This window comes from Aethalodelphis obliquidens, unplaced genomic scaffold, assembly GCF_003676395.1.
Source record: "Aethalodelphis obliquidens isolate GAN/ISIS:26980383/991018 unplaced genomic scaffold, ASM367639v1 scaffold63, whole genome shotgun sequence".
In the NCBI taxonomy this organism is placed as follows: Eukaryota; Metazoa; Chordata; class Mammalia; order Artiodactyla; family Delphinidae; genus Aethalodelphis; species Aethalodelphis obliquidens.
Window position 1 is genome coordinate 2,573,494 of NW_020838007.1, and position 20,929 is coordinate 2,594,422.

General features: G+C 59.9%; 1 protein-coding gene across 3 annotated transcripts; it reads left to right on the forward strand.

The window, feature by feature from the left end:
- The first annotated feature begins 1,798 nt into the window (after positions 1-1,798).
- On the forward strand, positions 1,799-20,801 carry PRODH (proline dehydrogenase 1). Of its 3 annotated transcripts, none has more exons than XM_027088766.1 (14): positions 1,799-2,071; positions 5,762-5,970; positions 9,732-9,766; positions 10,141-10,290; positions 12,090-12,154; positions 12,354-12,470; positions 12,892-12,971; positions 13,520-13,601; positions 14,676-14,768; positions 14,857-15,003; positions 15,528-15,703; positions 16,299-16,397; positions 20,086-20,174; positions 20,253-20,801. In XM_027088766.1, exons 1-14 carry the CDS (start codon positions 1,799-1,801, stop codon positions 20,438-20,440), a joined length of 1,803 nt encoding a protein of 600 aa, XP_026944567.1. In that variant the 3' UTR covers positions 20,441-20,801. The 3 variants fall into 3 exon arrangements, with proteins under 3 accessions (XP_026944567.1, XP_026944569.1, XP_026944568.1); XM_027088768.1 differs by lacking the exon at positions 1,799-2,071 and adding an exon at positions 2,134-2,784 and having other exon boundaries at positions 20,086-20,144; XM_027088767.1 differs by lacking the exon at positions 1,799-2,071 and adding an exon at positions 2,136-2,784 and having other exon boundaries at positions 20,086-20,801.
- The last annotated feature ends 128 nt before the right edge of the window (positions 20,802-20,929 follow it).

Genomic DNA, 20,929 nt, shown 5'->3' on the forward strand with positions numbered 1-20,929 from the left:
TCCAATCCTGGTAACCAGGTGCAGACGCTCTTGGGGGAACGCAACCCAGGCCAGCTTTGTGTGCCCAGCAGAGGAGAGACATGGCACCAACAGGGTGTCTGCCTGTAAAGCAGGAGCCAGGGTGCTAGGCAAGGGCTGGGTGTGGTCCAGGGCGACTCAGGATTCAGGGCGGGGCCTGGAGGACGTCTCCAACCCAGTCACCAGCCTAGAGCTTGGCATCAAACTTCCCACATTGAATGTGTTCCTTCCTTTCTTCATTCAATAAAGACACATCAAGAGGCAGTTGGGGAGGGACACAGCAGGTGGCTGGGAGTCAAGTGCAAGAAGAGGGAGCTGTGGTCAAGCTGGTGCCCAGCTGGGAATGTGCCCACCAAGCCGACCCTGAGGAGGAGGAGGAGGGTGGGGGCTGGGGTGCAAGGGGAGGGACAGGTGCCCCAGAGCAGCGAGCAGTGTGCAAATGACCTGGAGCTCAGAGGAGGGGCCACCAGATTGACTAGCACGGTGAGAGGTAAGGTGGGTGTAGGCGGGGCCTGGCCACTGAGGGCCCGATGAGCCAGGCTGAACCAGCAGCCTTGTCCAGATGGCAGCGGGGAGTCCCTGAAGGGTTTTCAGGAGGAGGGAAGTTTATCCATGACAGGAAAATGGGAGAGTCTGGTGGCCATGGCCAGCTGTCAAGGCTGGCCTACTCTTGGGGAGCTAAGTTTCTGAGCTGCTGGAGGGACCCCCAAGTTCCTGTCCCTGGGCCTTGACTCACCTGCCCCCTGTGTCTCTCCCTTTTTCTCTTCAACTCCAATAGGGGGCAGGGGGGCAAGAGGCCCATGACAATGTCAAGAAGCCTCCCTCAATATAGGGCGTAGTGATGGTATCCCCCAGGAGACATGAGCAAGGTCTGGGGGAGGGGTGCTACTGCCATCTGGCAGGTAGAAGACTGGGATGCTGATAAACATCCTTCAACGCACGATTATTCAGTCCCAAGTGCCAAACAGGTCAGGGTGTCCAATGCACCAAGATGCGTGGAGCACCCAGAGAACCAGGTGAAACAGGTGGGCAAAGTATGGCGTGAGGCTGCCACACACAGTCAGACCCAGCACCCGTGGGTGTGCAGGAACATCCTGAGGAGATGCAGGTGTGGGGAGGGGGAGTGATGGGGAGGGTGGTCAAGACATGCTCCTCCCAGGAGGTGAAATCTGGGGCTGGGACAGCAGGCCTAGCATGATATTGGAAGGAAGGGAATCCAAGGCAGAGGGACAGAGGGTGGGAAGGCCCTGAAGGTCCTTAGGAGTGAAGGGAGGCCGGTGGAAGGGGAGAGGACGGAGGGCTTCCCAAAGCCCCTTTACACGAAAGGAGCAGCATCGAGCTCGGCCTTCCCGGATTCTCCGCAGCCCCGGCCTCAGCTGTGAGTTCCTGCAGCTCAACGCCCAGGGAGGCGCCCAGGTGTACAGGTGTGCGGGGGGCGGGGAGGGTGGGGCCTCCAGCGGAGCAGGCGGAGCTAGGGTGGTCAGCCAAGTAGGCGGGGTCTCCTCGGGGTGGGGGGGGCGGCCACTAGCTGAGAAGGCGGGGTTCAGGCGCACGTGGCGCCGCTCGGTGGGCGGGGCCTTCCAGGGGACCCACACTTTTCAGGAACTCGCGGGTCGGAGCCTCCGGGGTAGAGGGCGAGGCTCGAGCTCGGGGTGCGGTGGGGCGCGACCGAGGGCGGGGCCAAGCGCGGGGCCGGGCCTCTCGGGAAAAGGCGGGGCCGAGCGCGGGGCGGGGCTGGCGGCGCGTACTTAATCAGCCCAGGGGCACGTGCACAACAGCCATGAGTCTTAGGCGAGCCTTCCCCGTGCTACGCTCCGCCCTCTCCCGCCGAACCCCGCTGTCTACAGCGCCGGAGACCCGCGAGCAGCACGCCGCGGGCCTGGAAGCCGTGCGGGGGCGCGGGGCGGCCGAAGACGCGCGGCCGCCAGTGCCCGCTGTGGACTTCGGCAACACGCAGGAGGCATACCGGAGCCGGCGCAGCTGGGAGCTGGCGCGCAGCCTTTTGGTGCTGCGCCTTTGCGCCTCGCCCGCGCTGCTGGCGCGCCACGAGCAGGTGTGCTGGGGCTCGGGGACGCTGGGGGTGGGGTGCGGCCAGGGCCCCGCGGGCCTTCGCCGGTCCTGGGAGCCGTTATGAAGTTTCAAAGTGGAAAGCGGGGCCTCTGGAGCATCGCCTGTGGCCGGGAAGTCAGGAAGGAAGGTGTATCCTGCACGCCCTTTCGGGCCCGTGAATTTTACTACGTGTCAGTTACTGGAAGCTAAAAACAAAGATTAGTTTAAATATTAAGCTATATGCTGCTTGCAGTAATACACAGTGTTCACCCGAAATTTAAAATTGAGTGTCGTCTATGTTGCCCAAAGGGAAGCCTGGCCGTACTGAGCGGCTCATAGCCTGGGACCCCGGAGTTCTTGGACGCTGTGACCCAGGGGATCCCCAGACATGGTCACTCTGAACAGACAATGTTGAGGGAGAATGGGACGCTTGCTGCTCAAATTTCCGACTTTTGAAACTTTAACACAGTTACATTGAAAAGTGTGAGGGCTTTGGGGAAGTGAAAAGCAGAAGTGTCTTAGCCGCTCTTGGTCAAGGTGATCCTGGGAACAGTTTAAAAGCAAGGGTCCAGTTGGTGCTGAGGGTCCTGAAGGCGCTTCAAGCAGGTGGTGTGGACTTCTCAGTGAGACTGTGCTGAGCGCACCTTAGCTCCGGGCAGAGGCTAGGGAGACTGGACCCAGGAGGAGCACCAAGCCACACCTTGGGCATACATGAAGGTGAGGACACCAAAGGTGGGTGGGTGATGAGGGCAGAGTTAGAGTTGGGTGGCTCTGAAGGGGCTAGGTTCAAAACCAGCAGAGAAGCCAGCAGAGCTGTGGGTCCTCGGGTACTATGGGCAGCAATGGGAGGGACATGTCAGCTCCACCGTCCCTTGGGTGCCTGCCTGGGGCAAGTGCCAGTGCACTGTGACTGTGCTGTGGGTGCCTGGAGGAGCAAGGAGGCTTCTCCCACGCTCCCCTCGTGTTCTACCTGTGCCCTGGGGACATCCTTAAGGAGCCCGGTAACTGTGTGGTGTGCTCTGCCTGCCTTCCGTGGGACCTGTTCCCCCTGTCATCATTGCTGGTGGTCCCACTGGTGACAGTGGCCTTGGTGCCTGGTGCTGGAGGAGACGGGGCAGAGGCCAGACTTCAGAGTAGTGGGCCGCTCACCAGAACCTGGTCCTTCTTGTGCTCTGGCCTGCAGCAAAAATTCCTCCTGCTGAGCCAGTGCAGGTCTGTGCAGCTCATGCCCCAGGGAGTGTCAGCCTGCAGGAGCCCAGTTTGAGCTGTGGCATTGGCTCAGGACCCAGTGGGGGCCTGCACTTGCCCGAAGGCAGGCCTTTTTGAGAAGGGTTTAGAAAAGTAAGGTCTTCCATGATGAAAGCCTCTGTGCTTGGGTGTGAGCCAGTGCAGGAGAATGTGGGGGAAGGGGCAGTCAGGGAGGGGAGAGAACCGGCTTTACCTGTCCTCGCTCTGCAGACATGTCTTTGAGTCTTTTACGGTGTTTGTGTTACTGGTGCAAGTTTCTAAATCCACGAAGGATGTTCCTACCTGGGGAAGAGGTGGGGCTCTCAGGTAGTGGCACCCCAGGGCACGCCTGATGCCAGGATGGTTTTAAAGGGGCTGTTTTGCTCTGGAGTTGGCTTAAAACTGCCAGCCCTGCACCATGTGCTTCCATAGCCCTCTGTGACAGGCTGGCCTCCCCTTTGCCAGGGTGAGAGGGTCGGTGACCAGCTCAGGTTACCTGGGTGGCCTTCACTGTTGTTCCCTCTGACAATAGGGGAACAGGAGGGGAGCGGGAGGTCACCAGCCCTTGACCCCTGGACCACATCTCAGCATCAGCCTTGCTCCTGCTCCTTCTATGAACATTGGCTGGAGCTGTTTTCATGCTAGTTGGGTAGTTATGACAGAAACTGGGTGGCCCGCACAGCCTAAATTATTTACCACGTGTTCCTGGGCGGGAAAGTTTGCCAGCCCTAGAGTAGACAGTTGGCCCACTTCCACACACACTGTGTTTCTGACAGTCCTCAGAATTGACGTGTATGATGTCCGGGTTTTTCCAGAGCTGAATGCTGGTTTTCAGGTCCCTGTTTCTGCCTCGCCTGCCTCTGGGGTGAACTTTGATATATCCAAGACCTGGCTTTTCCTCCTGCTAGGGTGCTCTGACCCACAGACTCGTGACTGCTGGCTAGGGCTCTTGTGAGGTGGAGGAGGCCTGCCCGTCTCCCGGGTTGACACTTCCACTTTCCATTTCTCTTCTTCTTTATAAAAATGATGAGATGCAATAAAATCAGACACGGCACAGACAGGTGATGGCCTGGAAACCTTCACCCTCCCTCGTGTTGCCGCATGGCTCCTTAAGAATTTCCGTCTGGGTGCCAGCCACGGTTCAGGTGTGTCGGCCTTTGAGAGGCTTGGGCTGTTTGGGACTGGTTTGTGGATGAAGGTGTGTGACTGACTCATGCTTTTGCTTAGACTAGAGATTGCTCCCTGAGGCCCTGATCCCAAGAGATGTTCCTCACAAAAAAGTGGGGTTCTGTTATTCACTGGGTTTGAGAAACCTTAGACTGTTCCTGCCTTGGAGCTGGAGCCGCGGATAGTAGACACACAGGAATTCCCAGACAGATGGTGGGTGTGTCCTCCCAGTGGTCATCCCCCTGCCCCTCCTTGACCTTATTCCTTCCCACCACTGTCCCCAGTGCAGGAGCACCGCGTCACCTCCTAGCCAGGCAAGCCCTGCACCCTGGATCTAAGTTAGCAAACACCTCCCGCCCTTGCCCTGGCCGGCACTCCCTCACCCCCATTCTGAATTCCATGGAGGTACCTTGCCCCTCCCTCCTTCTGGGTCTCCCTGCTACTAGGATGGGAGCCCTGTCATCTGTTTTGTTCACCCTAAAATTGTGTCGGCAGGAGGCAGTTGCTTGGGACATTTGAATGATGATGGCAGAAATTTGGGGTGTGGCGAGATATGATTGGAGGAGAAAGCTGAGTCGTTTGGGAGGCTGTCTTCCCCTGGGGGACGTACTCTCGGGCTGCCGGCCTGCTGCGGCCTGGATGAGTGTGCTGAGTCCCTGCTGGTCCCGGGTGGATGGTCATCTCCCAGACCTTTGTGGGTGGTTACCTGGCTCACTTTTAGCCTATGCTTTCTCCGGCAGAACTCATACTCACTCAGAGTTTTGTGTGTTCATCCGTTCAGCACCCACTGGAGGGCCGGCCCCTTGCCAGGCACTGTTTTAGGGACTTGGAATAAGCAGTGAACAAAACATTGAAAAATCTGGGTTCTCACCTTCTAGAAACTCACACCAAATCCCCCTCTTCCCCAGCATAACCTGCAGAGGTGTGGATACAGAGAATGTTATGAACACGCCCACTGCTGTTCCCAGAGAGAGCTGCCGTTCACTTCTTTATCCACCGAGCGGTAGTCAGGCGACTGCCATGTGCCACTGGGGTCATCCATGAGCGTGCAGGGCAGGGAGGCAAGAGCAGCGCCTAGGACCGGCCACCCTGCATGAGGAGTGGGGCATGGACAGTCACTGTGAGCAGAGAAGCAATCTGCTTCGGGTGGTGTCACCGTAAAACCAAGGCCGTGAGCCGAGTTTGGCCCTGGGGAGAGCACGTCCAGGCTTTGTGACGGGCGGGCGGGGGAGCAGGAGTGTCCTGCTGGGGACATGGGAGGCCAGGTGGCCCAGGATAGCCGCTGCCCTTTACCTTTCAGTTGCTCCGTCTTGCCCGGAGACTTCTGGGGCAAAGGTTGTTCGACAGGCTGATGAAGATGACCTTCTACGGGCAGTTTGTGGCTGGTGAGGACCAGGAGTCCATCCGGCCCCTGATCCAGCACAACAGGGCCTTCGGCGTGGGCTCTATCCTGGACTATGGTGTGGAGGAGGACCTGACCCCCGAGGAGGCCGAACGCGAGGAGATGGAGTAAGGCCCACGTGGCACCTGCTGGCAGCCCCAGCACACCGGGGCTGGGCTGGGCCTGGCTGGGAGAGCTCTGTCCACCTGACTAACGGCAGCCCTCCTGGGTCTGCCTGGGGTTGTGTTCTTGCCCCGTGAGGATGACAGCTCTGGGCTTCCACCGAGGCCTTGTGTGCTGAAGCTGGAGGAGGGGCGAGGATGGGGTCAGCAGTCTCTGGTCCCCTGCCCGATCAGCCTGGTTTTGTACAGTCTGCAAGCTAAGAATCATTGTTGTATTTTTAAATGGTTGAAACAAAGCAAGAGTAATGTTTTGTGACACGTGAAAATTATGTGAAATTCAAAGTGCTCTCACCCTACAGGGGCAGAATTGAGTGTCCGTGACTCAATGGTGGCCGCTGGGTGCTACCCAGCAGTTTACAAAATAGGATTGCTGACACTGGTGTTGGAGGTGCTCTGGCTTCCTGCTCTCCTGCAGCATCTCTTCTGGGGATTCTGACCTACTGGGCAGGTCCCACTGTCCCACCCTTGCCTGGCCCCTGAGATGATTTCCTGATTAGCAGGTGGGCCCCACCTGGTGGGTGTGGAGACTGCCTGGGGGTCCGAGGAAAAGGGAATGTGCTGCCAGGAGCACACGTGTGGCAGGCGAGCCCAGCGGCTCCTGCCGAGGTCACCAACTGGCTGCAGGGCCCGTTCTCTGGGCAGTGAGTATGGGGACAGATGGGCATCCCCCGACCCACCCTCCTGGGCCATAGGACAGAACTCGAGGACCATTTCACCCTCTGCTTCCTGAAGTAGGAGCCTCATGGGAGATCCAGGCAGAACCAGCCCTTTCTTTGCAAAACGCCCAGTTCCTGGGCTGGTGCCTGCACCCCTCCACCCTTCACTGGCATCTGGGCCTCTAAGTCCTGACAGCAGCCGCGCCTGACCGTGTGAGGCTTGGGAGGCTTGCTGAGTAACCTGCCCTGTCTCAAGCTCTGGTGTTTGCTCTGGCCTGGGGAGGGAAGGGGAGGGGAGGGGCACGGAGGGGAGAGGAAGGCGTCACATGAGGCTCCTGCCCTGGGAACGGAATGTCCGAATGTCCGAGCTGAGCTGCTGGTGGATTGGCCTGGGGAGCCAAGCCCCTGCCTTGTGATTTGCTGTCTTGAAGGCAGGGTTCTCCAGCTCAGCGCCCCGGTGTTCCTAGGGGGGCTGTGGGCTGGTGCTGCAGCCTGCACTGAGGCTGCCTGTTGAATAACTAATGGGCTGTATCCCCGCTGGGTCTGGGTGAGGGCTGGTGGTTTCACAGTGGGATTTTCTCTCTCTGGTATGAAAAGACTTCCTTCCCAGGGCGATCGGCCTGGCTTCCTCCCTGCCCTGCAGGGGAGCACTGGGAGGAGGGCCGGCTTTGCCCTACCATGGGCACTGGAACCTGTGACCCTGGGCCACTCTGCTGTTGGTGCCCCTTGTCTTGCAGGAGCCCTGCTTTGTGGGCTTTGGGACGTGAATGGCAGTCCCTTCCTGTCCTAATTTGGTGGCCGCCGTCCGATGCCAGTGGCAGGGCTGCTGCTAGGCAGCCCTGTGTGCTCCGTGGAGCCTGGCTGAGGGTGCAGAACCAGGCTCATAGGCACTGATCGAACATCCACGCCGTCGAGATGCCACACATTCTCCATCAGGAGCCCCTGTGTGGGGAGCGGAGCCCCTAGACCCTGCTCTGGGGAATGATGTAGAGGCCACTGCCCCAAGTTAAAGCCACAGGAGTGGAGTGGGGTGGGGCGGGGAGCGAGCACAGGCGGTGGGGCCCTGCCCCAGGCATAACCATAAGAGGCACAGAAAAGATGGGGGCGTCTGAACATGCAAGAGGCCCAGCAGGTGCCCTGAGGATGTGGCCCTGGGAGGAGGGGGTCCGTGGGGCTTCCCCAGGTTAGGAAGCTGGAGGTAGGAGGCCAGAGGCGCAGGAGGGAGAATAGCCATCCAGGGAGGGGGTGGGATGGTGTTTCCCAGAACACTTGTTAGAAGGCAGAGGCCAGGAACCTAACTCTAGGAGAGGAGCCTCGCAGGGTCCCCCCAGCAGGCTGAGGGCCGTGGGGAGAGGGCGCAGGGCTGGGTTCCTCTCAATGATTGGCTGTGATGAGGTTGTGATGAGGATGTCTGGGGACAGTGTGGCCAGCAGGTGTGTGTGTCCTGGCTGTGCAAACCCAGGGCTGGCTGGGGGCGAGGCCTGGGCCTTGGTCCCCAGGGTGGAGGCCGCTCCTTGGGACTGGTGTGCGCAGCGTCTTGGGTGCTGCCTGGAGCCAGGGCCTGGGGTACCACAGGCTTTTCTGTGTTCTTCTCTTGCCTCCTGCGTTTCACTAGGGGAGAGCTGGTGTGAGGGCGGCCGGCGTGGTCTCCCCTCACTTTTCACTTTTTTCTAAAAGGTGTCCAGCCAACAAATTACCTGATGCAGAGCTGAGCTTGGAGGTGGCTGAGGGGATGGTTGGGGTCTTCCTGCCACTCCCGCAAGCCCCTGGGTCGCTCCTGCAGTCCTCTCCTAACCCCCTGCCCCCGGGGGCACTCCATTCCCTCCTCCACATCTTGGCCCGTGCACTTACATGTGCACGCATGTGTCTGCACGTGTGTGCATGTGTGCACATGTGTCTGCACGTGTGTGTGTGTGTACAGAGCATGCTCTTCTCTTCATGGTGACACGACACTCCCCTTCCCCCCAGCCTGGTAACTGCCATCTTTGTCTCCTCGTGATCCACTCACCGGGCCTGGTCAAGAGTGCAGCCCCGCCCATGCTAAGTGCTGTCTGCTCTGGGATAGGCCACTGCCCCTGATCACGTGGCTGTGTGGCCGGCTGGCTCCCCTGTGCCTTTGGAGCTAGGCTGGGGCTTGGAGGGTAGAAGGCCAGCTGTGGAAATGCTAATTGGGACCGTCACACGGCCCCGGGCCCCTGGGGGCCTCTGGGTAGTGGTGTCCCCTCAGTGGAGGGCAGTCTGCCTAGAAGGTGGATACCTGCAGGTTATGGGCTGTGTGGTGACAGAGCAGGCCCGAGCCTTCCTCAGCTGCCAACCTCGGGATGAGGCCCCTGCCTTGGTGCAGATGGTGGGTGCCATGTCATGCCTCCACCTCAGTGGGCCACAGCTGCAGGGCGGCCTGCGTCGGGCCTTACAGGTGCCCTCTCTGTCCTGTCCTCATGAGGACTGGGTATATTCAGGTATGATGGCCAGGGGAGGCCAGGGGAGGGTTTGCATTAAAAAAATAAATTGTGGTTGCTGGTTTGAAAATAACCCTGAGGAGCGCGGGTGGAGGTGGGGCCGGCTGTGGGCAGAGGGCAGAGCAAGGGGACCCGCTCCTTGGCTCTGGGGATAAGGAAGCTGGTGGTTTCCCTCTCTCCGCCATCCTCAGCCCTGACTGGCCTGCGCCCCGCCTTTTCCTCACAGGAAGGAGTACCCCATGGCTAGCCGGCCTCAAGGACCTACCCACGCCCTGGGCTGTGTATTGCTTTATTTCCTCCTCACCCAGTGTAGGGAGGCGGCCTCACCCAGGGGGAGACCCAGGTTCCTCCGGAGCAGGGCTTGTAGGCTGCCAGGCTCAGAGAAGGTGACCCCGGAGGCTGGGGGCGGGTGGGGTGGCGTGAGTCACTCTTACCTGGCCAGGTGACCCTGCCTTCCTCTTCAGCCCTCCTGGGTCAGGGTCAGGGCTCAGCCTCTACTTCCTCCCACCTGTGCCTCCTCAATGGGACGCGTTTGTCACTTGTACCTGAGGTGGCGTGACCGCGACCCTCTCCCTCTTCTTCCCTCCTGCAGGTCCTGTACCTCAGCATCGGAGAGGGACGGCCATGGTGAGTGGGAGGCAGCCATTCAGGAACGAGCCCGCTCCCCACCTGCACACACCCCCGGCTCCTCCCCGTGTCCCTGGGCACCCAGGCCGTCATTATGAGTGGCTGACACATCCTTACGGCCCACCTGGGGGGCCGGTGCACTCGGCCCTCGGTGGGTCTGGGCTTTGCCTTCCTGCCCTGGGTTTGCCACATGACTAGGGTGACCCAAGGAGAAGGAAGAGTGGGCGCCAGGATGGGCGGGTTTGGGGAGCAGCACAGGCAGGGGGCCGTGGGCTCGGGGTGGGATGGGGCTGGAGCTGGAGTGCGGCGCTGGTGGCGGGATGCGGGCTTGGGGGTGTGGGGAGGTGGCTCAGGCCGGATGCCCACCTCTCCAGGCACCAGTAAGAGGGAGAAGCAGTTCCAGGCCCACCGGGCATTCGGAGACCACAGGGATGGCGTTGTCAGCACCCGCACCTACTTCTACGCCAGCGAGGCCAAGTGTGACAGCCACATGGAGATGTTCCTGCGCTGCATCGAGGCTTCAGGTGGGGTCCTGCTTGTCGCTGGCCTACCACCCACCAGGCCCAGCCTGGGCTGACCTCCACTCGAGGAGATGCTGGTGTGGGAACACAAGGCCGGGCCTGGAGTGTTTGCTCAGGGCTCCGTTCCCATCTCTGTGGCCTCGGTCCTGAGGATGACCTGGGCTCACACCTGAGTCCAGCCCCTTCCTGAGGAGCCTGGCTGCCTACAGGAGGGCGCCTCCCCTCTCCTGGGTACCAGGTGTCCAGATGTGGCCCTGTCAGCGGGCCAAGTGGCCCCCAGTCCCAGGCAGGGGCTTGACTCTTATCACATGACCCCTGGCTCTGCCGAGGGCCACACCATTCCGGGAGCTGGTGCCACGTCCTCTTTAACAGAGAATTCTTCCCCGCGTGGCCTCTGGGTGGGAACACCTGCTACGGAGGTGAGTTAAGCCGCGAGGTCACAGAGCCCTCAGCGTCCATCAGGTCCCCAGCAGCCCTCCTGTTAGTAGGTCCCACACCTTCTGAACACTTTAAGGAGGGGGAGTGAGCAACGCCCAGAGGCAGCCTCCTAGGAGCAGCGCTGGGCACCCCGGGCGGTCAGGCAGACACCCGGCTGCCCAGTGTCCAGTGCCAGGGGCGTCTTCTTGGTTCCCTGCCCACTCTGCCTGGGGGCAGACAGACGGGGAGGGCCCCACAGAAGCAAAGATATGTGTCGTGGGCTTCCGGAAGCCAGAGAAGAGAATGGCGGTGGTGGTTGAGTGCCTCCTGCCTCCAGCTTGTGCTCTGCTGGGCGTGTCTGTGTTCGGTGAACCCCTAGGGGCAGCCCCGGGTGCCGAGGGTATTGGAGAGGAAACAGGCAGGGATTGAGTGGGCAGGCATCACCAGCTCCTTTGCTCACTGCATTCCTGGACCCACGTGGCAAACTCAAACCCTGCTGAGTCACCAGTTCCCACCTGCATGGTGGGGCATCTGGAGCAGCCGAGTGTAGGGTATTTGCGGGCTGCGTAGGGTCATTGTTCTTCTGCCATGGGTGGTCAGCCAGCCCAGGCGTCTGGGTCCTCGGTGGGCTCTCCCCTCCTGTTGCCACGCCCCTCGGCCTGAGATTGCCAGGCAGCCACCAGAGCTGCTTCTGACGGCCAGGCAGCCTGCCCGGGAAGCATGGCCACTGTGGGCCTGCTTGGGCCTGGTGGGCAAGGGAGGAAAGATGCGCTGGTGCCACTGCACCGTCTCATCGGGTGGCTGGATTGTTCGTGCTCTGGGGGGGTCTCAGGGCCCAGGTGCAAGGTAGACCCAGTACCATGTGTTGTAGGTAACTAATAGGAAGAACGGCCACCGCCTGCCTCCTGAAGTCTGTCATATGTGGATGAGAAGTATCCTAACTCTTTTTTTCTTTTTCTCTTTTTGGCTCCGTTGGGTCTTCGTTGCTGCATGCGGGCTTTCTCTAGTTGCAGCGAGCAGGGGCTGCTCGTCGTTGCGGTGCGCAGGCTTCTCATTGCAGTGGCTTCTATTGTTGCGGAGCACGGGCTCTAGGCGCACGGGCTTCAGTAGTTGTGGCACACGGGCTCAGTAGTTGTGGCTTGTGGGCTCTAGAGTGCAGGCTCAGTAGTTTTGGCGCACGGGCCTAGTTGCTCCGCGGCATGTGGGATCTTCCCGGACCAGGGCTTAAACCTGCATCCCTTGCACTGGCAGGCGGATTCTTAACCACTGTGCCACCAGGACGTCCCAAGAAGTGTCCTAACTCTTGAGTGGCACAGATTCCGGGCGCAGGCTCAGGGTCCCCCCCCCCCCCCAGCACTGACGGCTCTTCCTGCGGCTTCTCATAGGTGGTGCCAGCGAGGATGGCTTCTCAGCCATTAAGCTCACTGCACTGGGGAGACCCCAGTTTCTGGTAAGTGTCAAAACCTTCCACCCACAGGGAGTTTGTAAGAACTTGGGGCTGCCGTGAGCGTTAAGTGAAAGCTCGTGTGCTGGTGCCTTGGCCCTGGGAGCCAGGCACACGGGTGGCATGGGGTGGCTCGGGCTACGTGGGGGTCCTGGGAGGGGGCTGGATGTGCACCTGGGATGGCAGCTCAGGCCCGCATCCGCAGCTGCAGTTCTCAGATGTGCTGACCAAGTGGAGACGGTTCTTCCACCAAATGGCCGCAGAGCAGGGCAAGGCCGGGCTGGCTGCCATGGACACGAAGCTGGAGGTGGCTGCACTGCAGGTGAGGCCGCCGCTCCGTGGTGGGTGTGAGAAGGTGGGCCAGGGAGGAGCCCTGCCCAGAAGGCATTGGCCAGGCAGTGTCCGAGGTGGGTTCCCAGGGCCTGCTGCCCAGCCCCCAGCTGCTGGGTCGGTGGGGAGGGAATCTGAGCAGAGATGGAGGATGTGCTGGGTGGGAGGCTTGGAGCGGGGCTGGCCCTGCCAGTAGCCGAGCTCTGTGGACCTGCAGGGATGGGCAGGTGTGGGGGGGTGGGCAGCGGGGAGAGACTATCTCTGGAGCATAAACCCAAGGCAGAAGTGTAGCCAGTCTCAGTACTGGCATAATAAAGTCAGCCTAGCATCACAGGCCAGCAGGCAGGGGCAGGAGATGTTCGTGAGCAGGCCTGGGAGATGGCAGTGGGACCAACACCCTCTTGCTTCTGAAGGAAAGCGTGGTGAAGATGGGCATCGCGTCCCGGATGGAGATTGAGAACTGGTTCACTGTGGAGACCCTTGGCGTGTCTGGGTAAGAGTAGCCCCCAGGCTGAGATTTCGGGAGCAGCCGCCCTGGTTCAGCCAAGGTTCTGGCTTAGCCCCAACGCCTTCCTCCAATCCTGGTCGCCCTCTTCCAGGGCATGGGCCCCCTTGAACCCTAGGGCTTCTTACAGAATTATTTGGGCTGTGGAGTGAGGGTGCCACACCCAGCCGTCCCAGGACCCATCTGGCAGGCGGGTGAAGGGTGAGGGCAGCTGAGATCCCGGAGGGTCCCAAGCCTCATTGTGAGGAGCTGGGGGCTGGCGGCAGTGTGCCGTCCCCTCCTGCCTGGTCTCCCGTGTCCAGCTCTTCCCCGAGCCTGATGTGGCCTGGGTGGTCTCGGCCCTCATGTAAGAATATTCATGTTTTGGTTTCTGTTTTTTAAACAGAGGACCATGTTTACATTTTACCAGTCTTTCAAAACTGAGCACTGAGGCAGGTTCTGTGGGGTTGGGTCTGGGGGTGCTTCTGCAGGGAGGGGGCTGGTTTGGGGCCGTGGTGAGGCCGTGTGTCCACATGCTGACGCACCTTCTCCCACAGCACCCTGGACCTGCTGGACTGGGGCAGCCTCATTGACAGCAGGACCGAGCTCTCCAGGCACCTGGTGGTCCCCAACATGCAGGTGACGCTGTGCACGTCTGTGCCCCCCACCTCACCGTTCTCGCAGGGTCGTCACGGAGGGTCCCCGCTCACACCGCCAGGGCTTCCTCAGAGTGGCGCTGGGTCCCCAGGATGAGTGTCCCCACAAGCCAGGCAGAAGCTGTTACCTATTCTAGTCGAGCCTCAGGAGACCCACGCCGTCCCTTCTGCCCAGTGTTGTTTGTTAAAAGGGAGTCGCTGTTGTTTGTTAAAAGGGACTGGCCTGTGTTAGGGGGAGAAAAATGAGACTCCACCTGCCCCTGGGAGGGTGATCGGGCATTTGTGGCCGTGCTTGAACGCACCACTGAGCTGGGATGGGAGGAAGTAGCAGAGGTGCCTTGGGAAACACCGCACAGACGCTGCCTTTAACAAGCTCCAGCCTGGTGATGGAGGGCCCAGGAGGGGTGTGCCTGAGGCCTCGCTGGGAGTGCCCTGGGCAGTGTTAGTGGGCAAGCGGGGCGAGCAGAGGGTCCCCCGTGCTTCACGGACCTGCAGGGTGGGTGCCTACTGCTGACCTGCCCAGCGCCCTGAGTGCCACCATCTGGGGCCGATGCCTCCGTCCCCCTGTTGCATGTCAGTCTGTGATGTGTGGCCAGCCAAGTCTGCCTGTAGGCACAGTTCTTCTTCCATGTCCTCTGCCTGCTAGGGGCTGAGTCTTTCCAGGGTGGGTCAAGGGTCACTTCCTGAACTTTGCACAGGAACAGAAGGGGGACCCATCGTGAGGATCCTGTGCAGGCCGTGGGAGCCGACTCCTTGGGTGCAGGCTTGACCTGGGGCAGCCAGCCCTGTGAGGAAGGGTGTGCTGGTGGGCAGCGCGGTTATGGGACGCTGTGTGGCCGGCGGGACCCTGGACAGGACACTGACCTTAATGCACAAACAGGGTGGCAGGTGGAGAAGGGGGCGCGGGGATGAGGCCCACTGGTCCCGGGTACCAGGCACTGGGTATCGGTAGGCCCTGCACCAGGGGCGAGAGGCTGCCCACGGGAGTGGGGGGAGCGCTGGCCTCGAGAGCCCAGGTCTGGAGCCGTGCCGTGGCCTGACTGCGCTGCCCCCTCAGACAGGACAGCTGGAGCCTCTGCTGTCGCGGTTCACTGAGGAGGAGGAACGGCAGATGACGAGGATGCTGCAGAGGATGGACGTCCTGGCCAAGGTCGAGGACCCTGGGATGTGCCGGGGTGGGGGGGCACCCGTGTCACCCGGGCCCCAGACAGACCCTCTCTCCCCGCTGTGCCCCTCAGAAAGCCAGCGAGGTGGGCGTGCGGCTGATGGTGGATGCCGAGCAGACCTACTTCCAGCCGGCCATCAGCCGCCTGACACTGGAGATGCAGCGCAGGTTCAATGTGGAGAGGCCACTCATCTTCAACACGTACCAGTGCTACCTCAAGGTGCGCCCAGCGTCTGCTGTGGGGAGACAGGCCCCCAGGACCAGCTGCCAGCAGACCCGTCCCCTGGGCCTCAGACCCCAGACAGGGTGCTGAAGGGGCAGGAGGACGATGAAGGAGCTTTTGGAGTCCATCTGTGCCTTAATCGCCAGATTTCGAGTGACTGTTTACTCCCGCCCTTTTTAGCTTGGTTCCCTCTAAGGGTCTGAGGAAGGCTCTGGGCCCCTCCCCAGCCTCGTGCGTGTGCCTCAGGGACCCTTGAGCACAAACTCTGGCGGCCGCTCAGGGACCAGCCAGGTGTTTGGAGGACTCAGGGTGGGGTGGGTGTAGGGGCTGCGGGGACAAGGGGAAGTGGGTGCGTGGGGTCCAGGCAGGTGCTGACAGCCCCCAAGTCACCACAGCTGCTGGCCCCAGTGCCCCTGCTGACTACACACTGGGGGGCACCCGGGCCCCAGGGAGGCCCTATGGGACGCAGGCTGGAGGGGGGCCCATCCTGGTCATCCTCAACTTTCGGCTCTGGCCCACAGGACACCTACGACAATGTCACCCTGGATGTGGAGCTGGCTCGCCGAGAGGGCTGGTGTTTCGGGGCCAAGCTGGTGCGTGGTGCATACATGGCCCAGGAACGTGCCCGCGCCCTGGAGATTGGGTATGAGGACCCTATCAACCCCACCTATGAGGCCACCAACGCCATGTACCACAGGTGCGCTGCCCTCTTTGGCTCCTGGAGCCTCAGAGCTTCCCGGGGGGGTGGGAGGAGAAACCGGGAAGGGGCTGGAGCTGACCCGACGTGACCCTGTCCAACGTGGGAGCAACCCCGGGGTCAGAACCAATACCTCCTCTGCCTTTGTTTTACTTTTTCCAAAACCATTAAGGTTTTCTTTTTTTTAATATAAAAGTCTACTTACTGAACTGCCTGGGTTGATAAAGATGAAAGCTGTACCCCGGCAGCCCTCCCCAAATGGCACAAGGCCTGTTTGCTTTTTTTTTTTTTTTTTGTGGTACGCGGGCCTCTCACTGTTGTGGCCTCTCCTGTTGTGGAGCACAGGCTCCGGACGTGCAGGCTCAGCAGCCATGGCTCACGGGCCTAGCTGCTCTGCGGCACGTAGGATCCTCCCGGACCGGGGCACGAACGCGCGTCCCCTGCATCGGCAGGCGGACTCCCAACCACTGCGCCACCAGGGAAGCCCCTGTTTGCTTTTTAATTCCACGCCAGGATCGTCTACTGTTTTGCACTTGCTTCTGCCTCTGCCCCTGCAGGGGCTGTGCAGGCCTGACTCACGCGTCACCCTCCCCAGGTGCCTCAACTACGTCCTGGAGGAGCTGAAGCACAACGCCAGGGCTGCAGTGATGGTGGCCTCGCACAATGAGGACACCGTGCGCTTCACGCTGTGCAGGTTGGCCCCGCCCCCTTCCCGCTGGGCGCTCCTGGTGGGCAGGAAGCGTGGGCAGGCAGTGGGTTTTGGGGGGACATCTGTGGAACGAGCTGAAGTGGCGGCTTTAGGGCCCCCAGACACCCTGAGGCTGGCTGGGCATTGTGCTGCAGTAGCCAAAAGGCTGTTTGCAGTTACTTGGGTTTTTAACATTAATACCAGACTTACTAAAGTTTCAAATTAAAAAATAAATTTCATTAGGTGAAATTTAAATGTGAAATGTTGGAGCCCTCAGATGTGTTGCCTCATTTATAAACAATTTCTCAGCACTTTAAACTGTTTAGAATTTAAGATAGTCTGTTTTCTCTTTAAATGCCTGTCCCATGGAGCATCCTTATAAGTCAGTTATAGGAATGAGGTGAAATAAATATACATTTTTTTCTTTTGGCCGTGTTCTGGGAGTTCCCCGACCAGGGATCAAACCCAGGCCCCAGGCAGTGAAAGCGCCTAGTCCTAATCACTGGACTGCCAGGGAATTTCCAATCACCACGTTCTTTTATCTCATATCTTAACCCAAACTGGACCACAGCAGGGGTCCTAGCTCCCCCCCCCCGCCCCCCACCCCCCGCCACAGGAAGCTGGGCGGGCAGTGGCCTTGCTGGCCCTTGCCTTCCCCAGGAGCAAGGCAGGGGCCCCCCTCCTACAGTGGGCACCCCAAGCCCAAGGCTTGGGCCGAGTAGTGAAGGTGCAGGGCGTGCACCCAGAGGCACTTGCAGGCTCTGCCTGGAGGGTGACTCTGGTCGTCTTAAACCATTCATTAATGTCGTGCTTGTCCTTCTCATGCTGGGGCTGCTTTTTCATGGTGTGAAACTGCAACTAAAGGCCACGATTTCTAATGCTCTGCATTTGCAGCTGCTTGGTTGTGAACAGGAGCGCTGAGGCCAGCAGGGCTGCCAGGTGGAGGTCAGACTGTGTCCAGGCTCCCTCTGGAGTCCTGCTAGGCTGGGGTCAGGCTGTTTCCTTGCTGGTGGTTGGCTCTGACTGGCGTCCTAGCCGGGTGGACTGTTTCGCTTTCTTCCCTCCATCCCTGGGGCCTCCTTGGACGCCCCATCCTACCCCTGGACGTGGGATGGCCAGGGACACCTTTTGTGCTTGGGGAAGATTAGTTTTGGTTTCTTTTTTTTTTTTTTTTTAATTTATTTTTAAAATTTTTGGCTGTGTGCGTTGGGTCTTCGGTGCTGCGTGCAGGCTTTCTCTAGTTGCAGCGAGTGGGAGCTATTCTTCGTTGCAGTGCACGGGCTTCTCACTGCGGTGGCTTCTCTTGTGGAGCATAGGCTCTAGGCGTGCGGGCTCAGTAGTTACGGCGCACGGGCTTAGTTGCTCAGCGGCATGTGGGGTCTTCCTGGACCAGGGCTCGAACCTGTGTCCCCTGCATTGGCAGGCAGATTCTTAACCATTGCATCACCAGGGAAACCCCAGTTCTGGCTTCTTTGACTTTTGAAGGAACACAGGGCTGAGTTGAAAATTTTAAAAGCTGGCTCTCACTTAGGCTTAAAAGTACAATTCTGTGATGGAACTGTGATCAGAAGTGGTCCGTGCGGCACCAGGGTGCACCCCAAGACGATGTGCACAGAGAGGCCCTGGCTCCTGCCTGGCAGTGCCGACCTCCTGAGGTTTCCATCACCATCTCAGCAGCCTGTGGTTGCCCCGTTTTAGGTTTTTGTCACAGGCTAGTCCACTCAGCCTGACTAGGCGAGGACAGTGAAACGTCTAAAGGTATAACCTGCCCTCAGAAGGGCTTCCTTTCACCTGATTTCTGGATCTTGCCACTGGGAGCATGTGTGGCCTCCCCATCTTGGCTGCGGTGGCCTCCTGCCCTAGACACGGCTCCCGCCATGCTGAGTGCCAGCTGAGCGCTTGCCCGTCTCACAGGCTCCGTGGCCCACGCCAGGCCAAGGTCCTGTGCACCTGCTTCAGGGGCCACAGAGCCTTGAACACCTTGGGCTGGTCTTCCCAGGGGCAGCAGTGTGGGCCTCTGATGCCACACATTAGAGACCTCAGTCAGATTAGCTTTGGCTGAGTTAACAAACCAACCCAAAATTCAGACGCCTGAACACAGTATGTTCTGTGAGCTAGCAGTGTGGGCTGGGCTCTGCTTCGGGCTGCTTCTGCTGGCCTTGCCTGGGGCCTGTCCTGCATCCGTGGTCACATGGTGTCTGGTTGGCCCTAAATGGCCTCATTTGTGGCTGGGACAGCAAAGCGCACTGTCCTACAGGCCAGCTTAGGCTTCTCCACAGGTGGTCTCAGACTACCAGAAGCCCTGGAGGGGGCAAGGCTCTGCCCATGTCACATTTGCTATCGTTCTGTTGGCTAAAGGAAGTCATGCTCAGCCCAGATATTGCCGTCCAGATGGAGAGAACCTCTTTCTGTGCTGGGCAAAGCTACAGTCACATGGCAGCAGGCATGGACACTGGCAGGGAAGGGGCAGCAGCAGGGGAGGAGTCAGTTTTTGCAGGACGCCACATGAGTGTTCCCACCACCATCAGGCAGCAACACAGTGGCAGCCCTGCTCTCACGGGGGACAGAGACATGTAAGCTGGGCAACACTGTGCAGACTGGGGCCCCGACCTTGGAGCCTAGCCCTGGGGGAAGGAGAGAAACGGTCTGGGATGCCCCTCACGTGGAGGCCCAGGGTAAGAGGCGCTAAGTGCTCTGGAAGCCTGGGGTGGGGTCCTGAGACAGTGAGAAGGGAGGGGGCTCCAAGGGCAGGGATGGGGACCAGCAGGCCCAGCCTGTAGCCTGGGTGGGTGTGAGGACCCAGGTGGAACACGCCCCTGTGGGGTGGAAGGATGGAGGCAGGCTATAGACTGCTGGTGCTGATAGGCTGAGTCTGTATCTGCACGTGCAGGAAGCCAGAGGTAAAAACATGGGAATCATTAATGCACAGATATTTCAAACCCTGGGAATTTTTTAAAGATCCTACGAGGGGAGGTGTGAGGATAGGAGAGGGTGTGGACAGATTTGGGGGCCCCCACCTCAACGTCTGAGTAGCACTAATAGAAATTCGAGCCACATCTATTAACCCCAAATGTTTCATAGCCACGTTAAAAAAAATGAAGTTAATTTTGATATACATTTTAATTAACCCCACATATCCAAAATAGTACCATTTAAACATGTTTTCAGAAAAACAGTGAGATATTTTACATTCAGTTTTCACACTGTCTTCAAAAGCCCATGTGTTTGACACTTGCAGTGCACCTCAATTCAGACCACCCGCCTTCCAAAGGCTCAGTTGCCACCAGTACCTGGTGACTGCCTTACGGACAGGGCAGGCAGCAAGGGGAGGATGAGAAGCTGGAGGTGGGGTCGCAGGGCTGGAAACAGAGGCAACGTAACTCTGAGGGGTTTGAGAACGGGATGGTGGGAGGGCTGAGAGCTTCCCAGGCCACACCAAGGGCTGGCCACTGGGTGAATCTGCCTTGCTGGGTCATAGTGGGTAGCAGGGAAGGGGCCATCGGGGAGCAAGCACAGCAAGAGGGAGGCTGGCTGGGGAAGGGGGGCACTTGGTGGCCTTGGGTTGAGGCAGCGGCAGCAGCAGCAGGGAAGAGGCCTGGTCTATGCAGGAGACAGCCTATGCCCACGCCCTACCCTGTGGGTGGGGATCTGGGGGTGGAGGGAGGGTCTTACCCACCACCCTGCCTGTTCACAGGATGGAGGAACTGGGCCTGCACCCCGCCGATTGCCAGGTGTACTTTGGACAGCTTCTGGGTATGTGCGACCAGATAAGCTTCCCGCTAGGTGAGCTGGGCTTCCGGTGGGGGGGCGGGGGGCAGGGGCGGAGGTGCTGGGACTCACCGCCTCCACCCCTGTGTGCAGGACAGGCAGGCTACCCCGTGTACAAGTACGTGCCTTACGGCCCTGTGATGGAGGTGCTGCCCTACCTGTCCCGCCGAGCCCTAGAGAACAGCGGAGTCATGAAGGGCGCCCAGAGGGAGTGGCAGCTGCTTTGGCAGGAGCTCAAGCGGAGGCTCCGCACGGGCAGCCTCTTCCACCGCCCGGCCTAGTGCTGTGGCTGCGTCCCAACGCATCCTCACCTGGGCTGCGACCACCCAGGGCTACAGCCCAACCCCAACCTCACACACAACACCTTTTACATCTCAAACTGTGAGACCCCGCTGGCCCCTGCCCGTGGGCACCCAGGTGTGGGCTATTTCCGTTACCTGCCAGAGCTGCTGGGAACTGTCAGAAACCGCCCTTCAGTGAGCGAGCATGGCTGCATCTCTGCCCACCCCCACGACCTTGGGCCTGAAGAACCACCTACTGCAGGGTTCAACCCATGGGCCCTGAGCCCCACAGGTGGGCAGTGGCTGGCTGGGAAAGGTGGCCTGTCAATAAACCACTGTTTCTGCAGCTAAGAGCCCTTGACTCCAGGCCCACGATGTTCTTCCCTGCAGAGCCCTCACGTGCAGTCAGTGGCAGAGGGAGTGGCTCCGATGGCCCGAGAAGCCTCATGCTCAGCCTCTCCTGTGTCACGCGCCCCCGGCACACCTTGG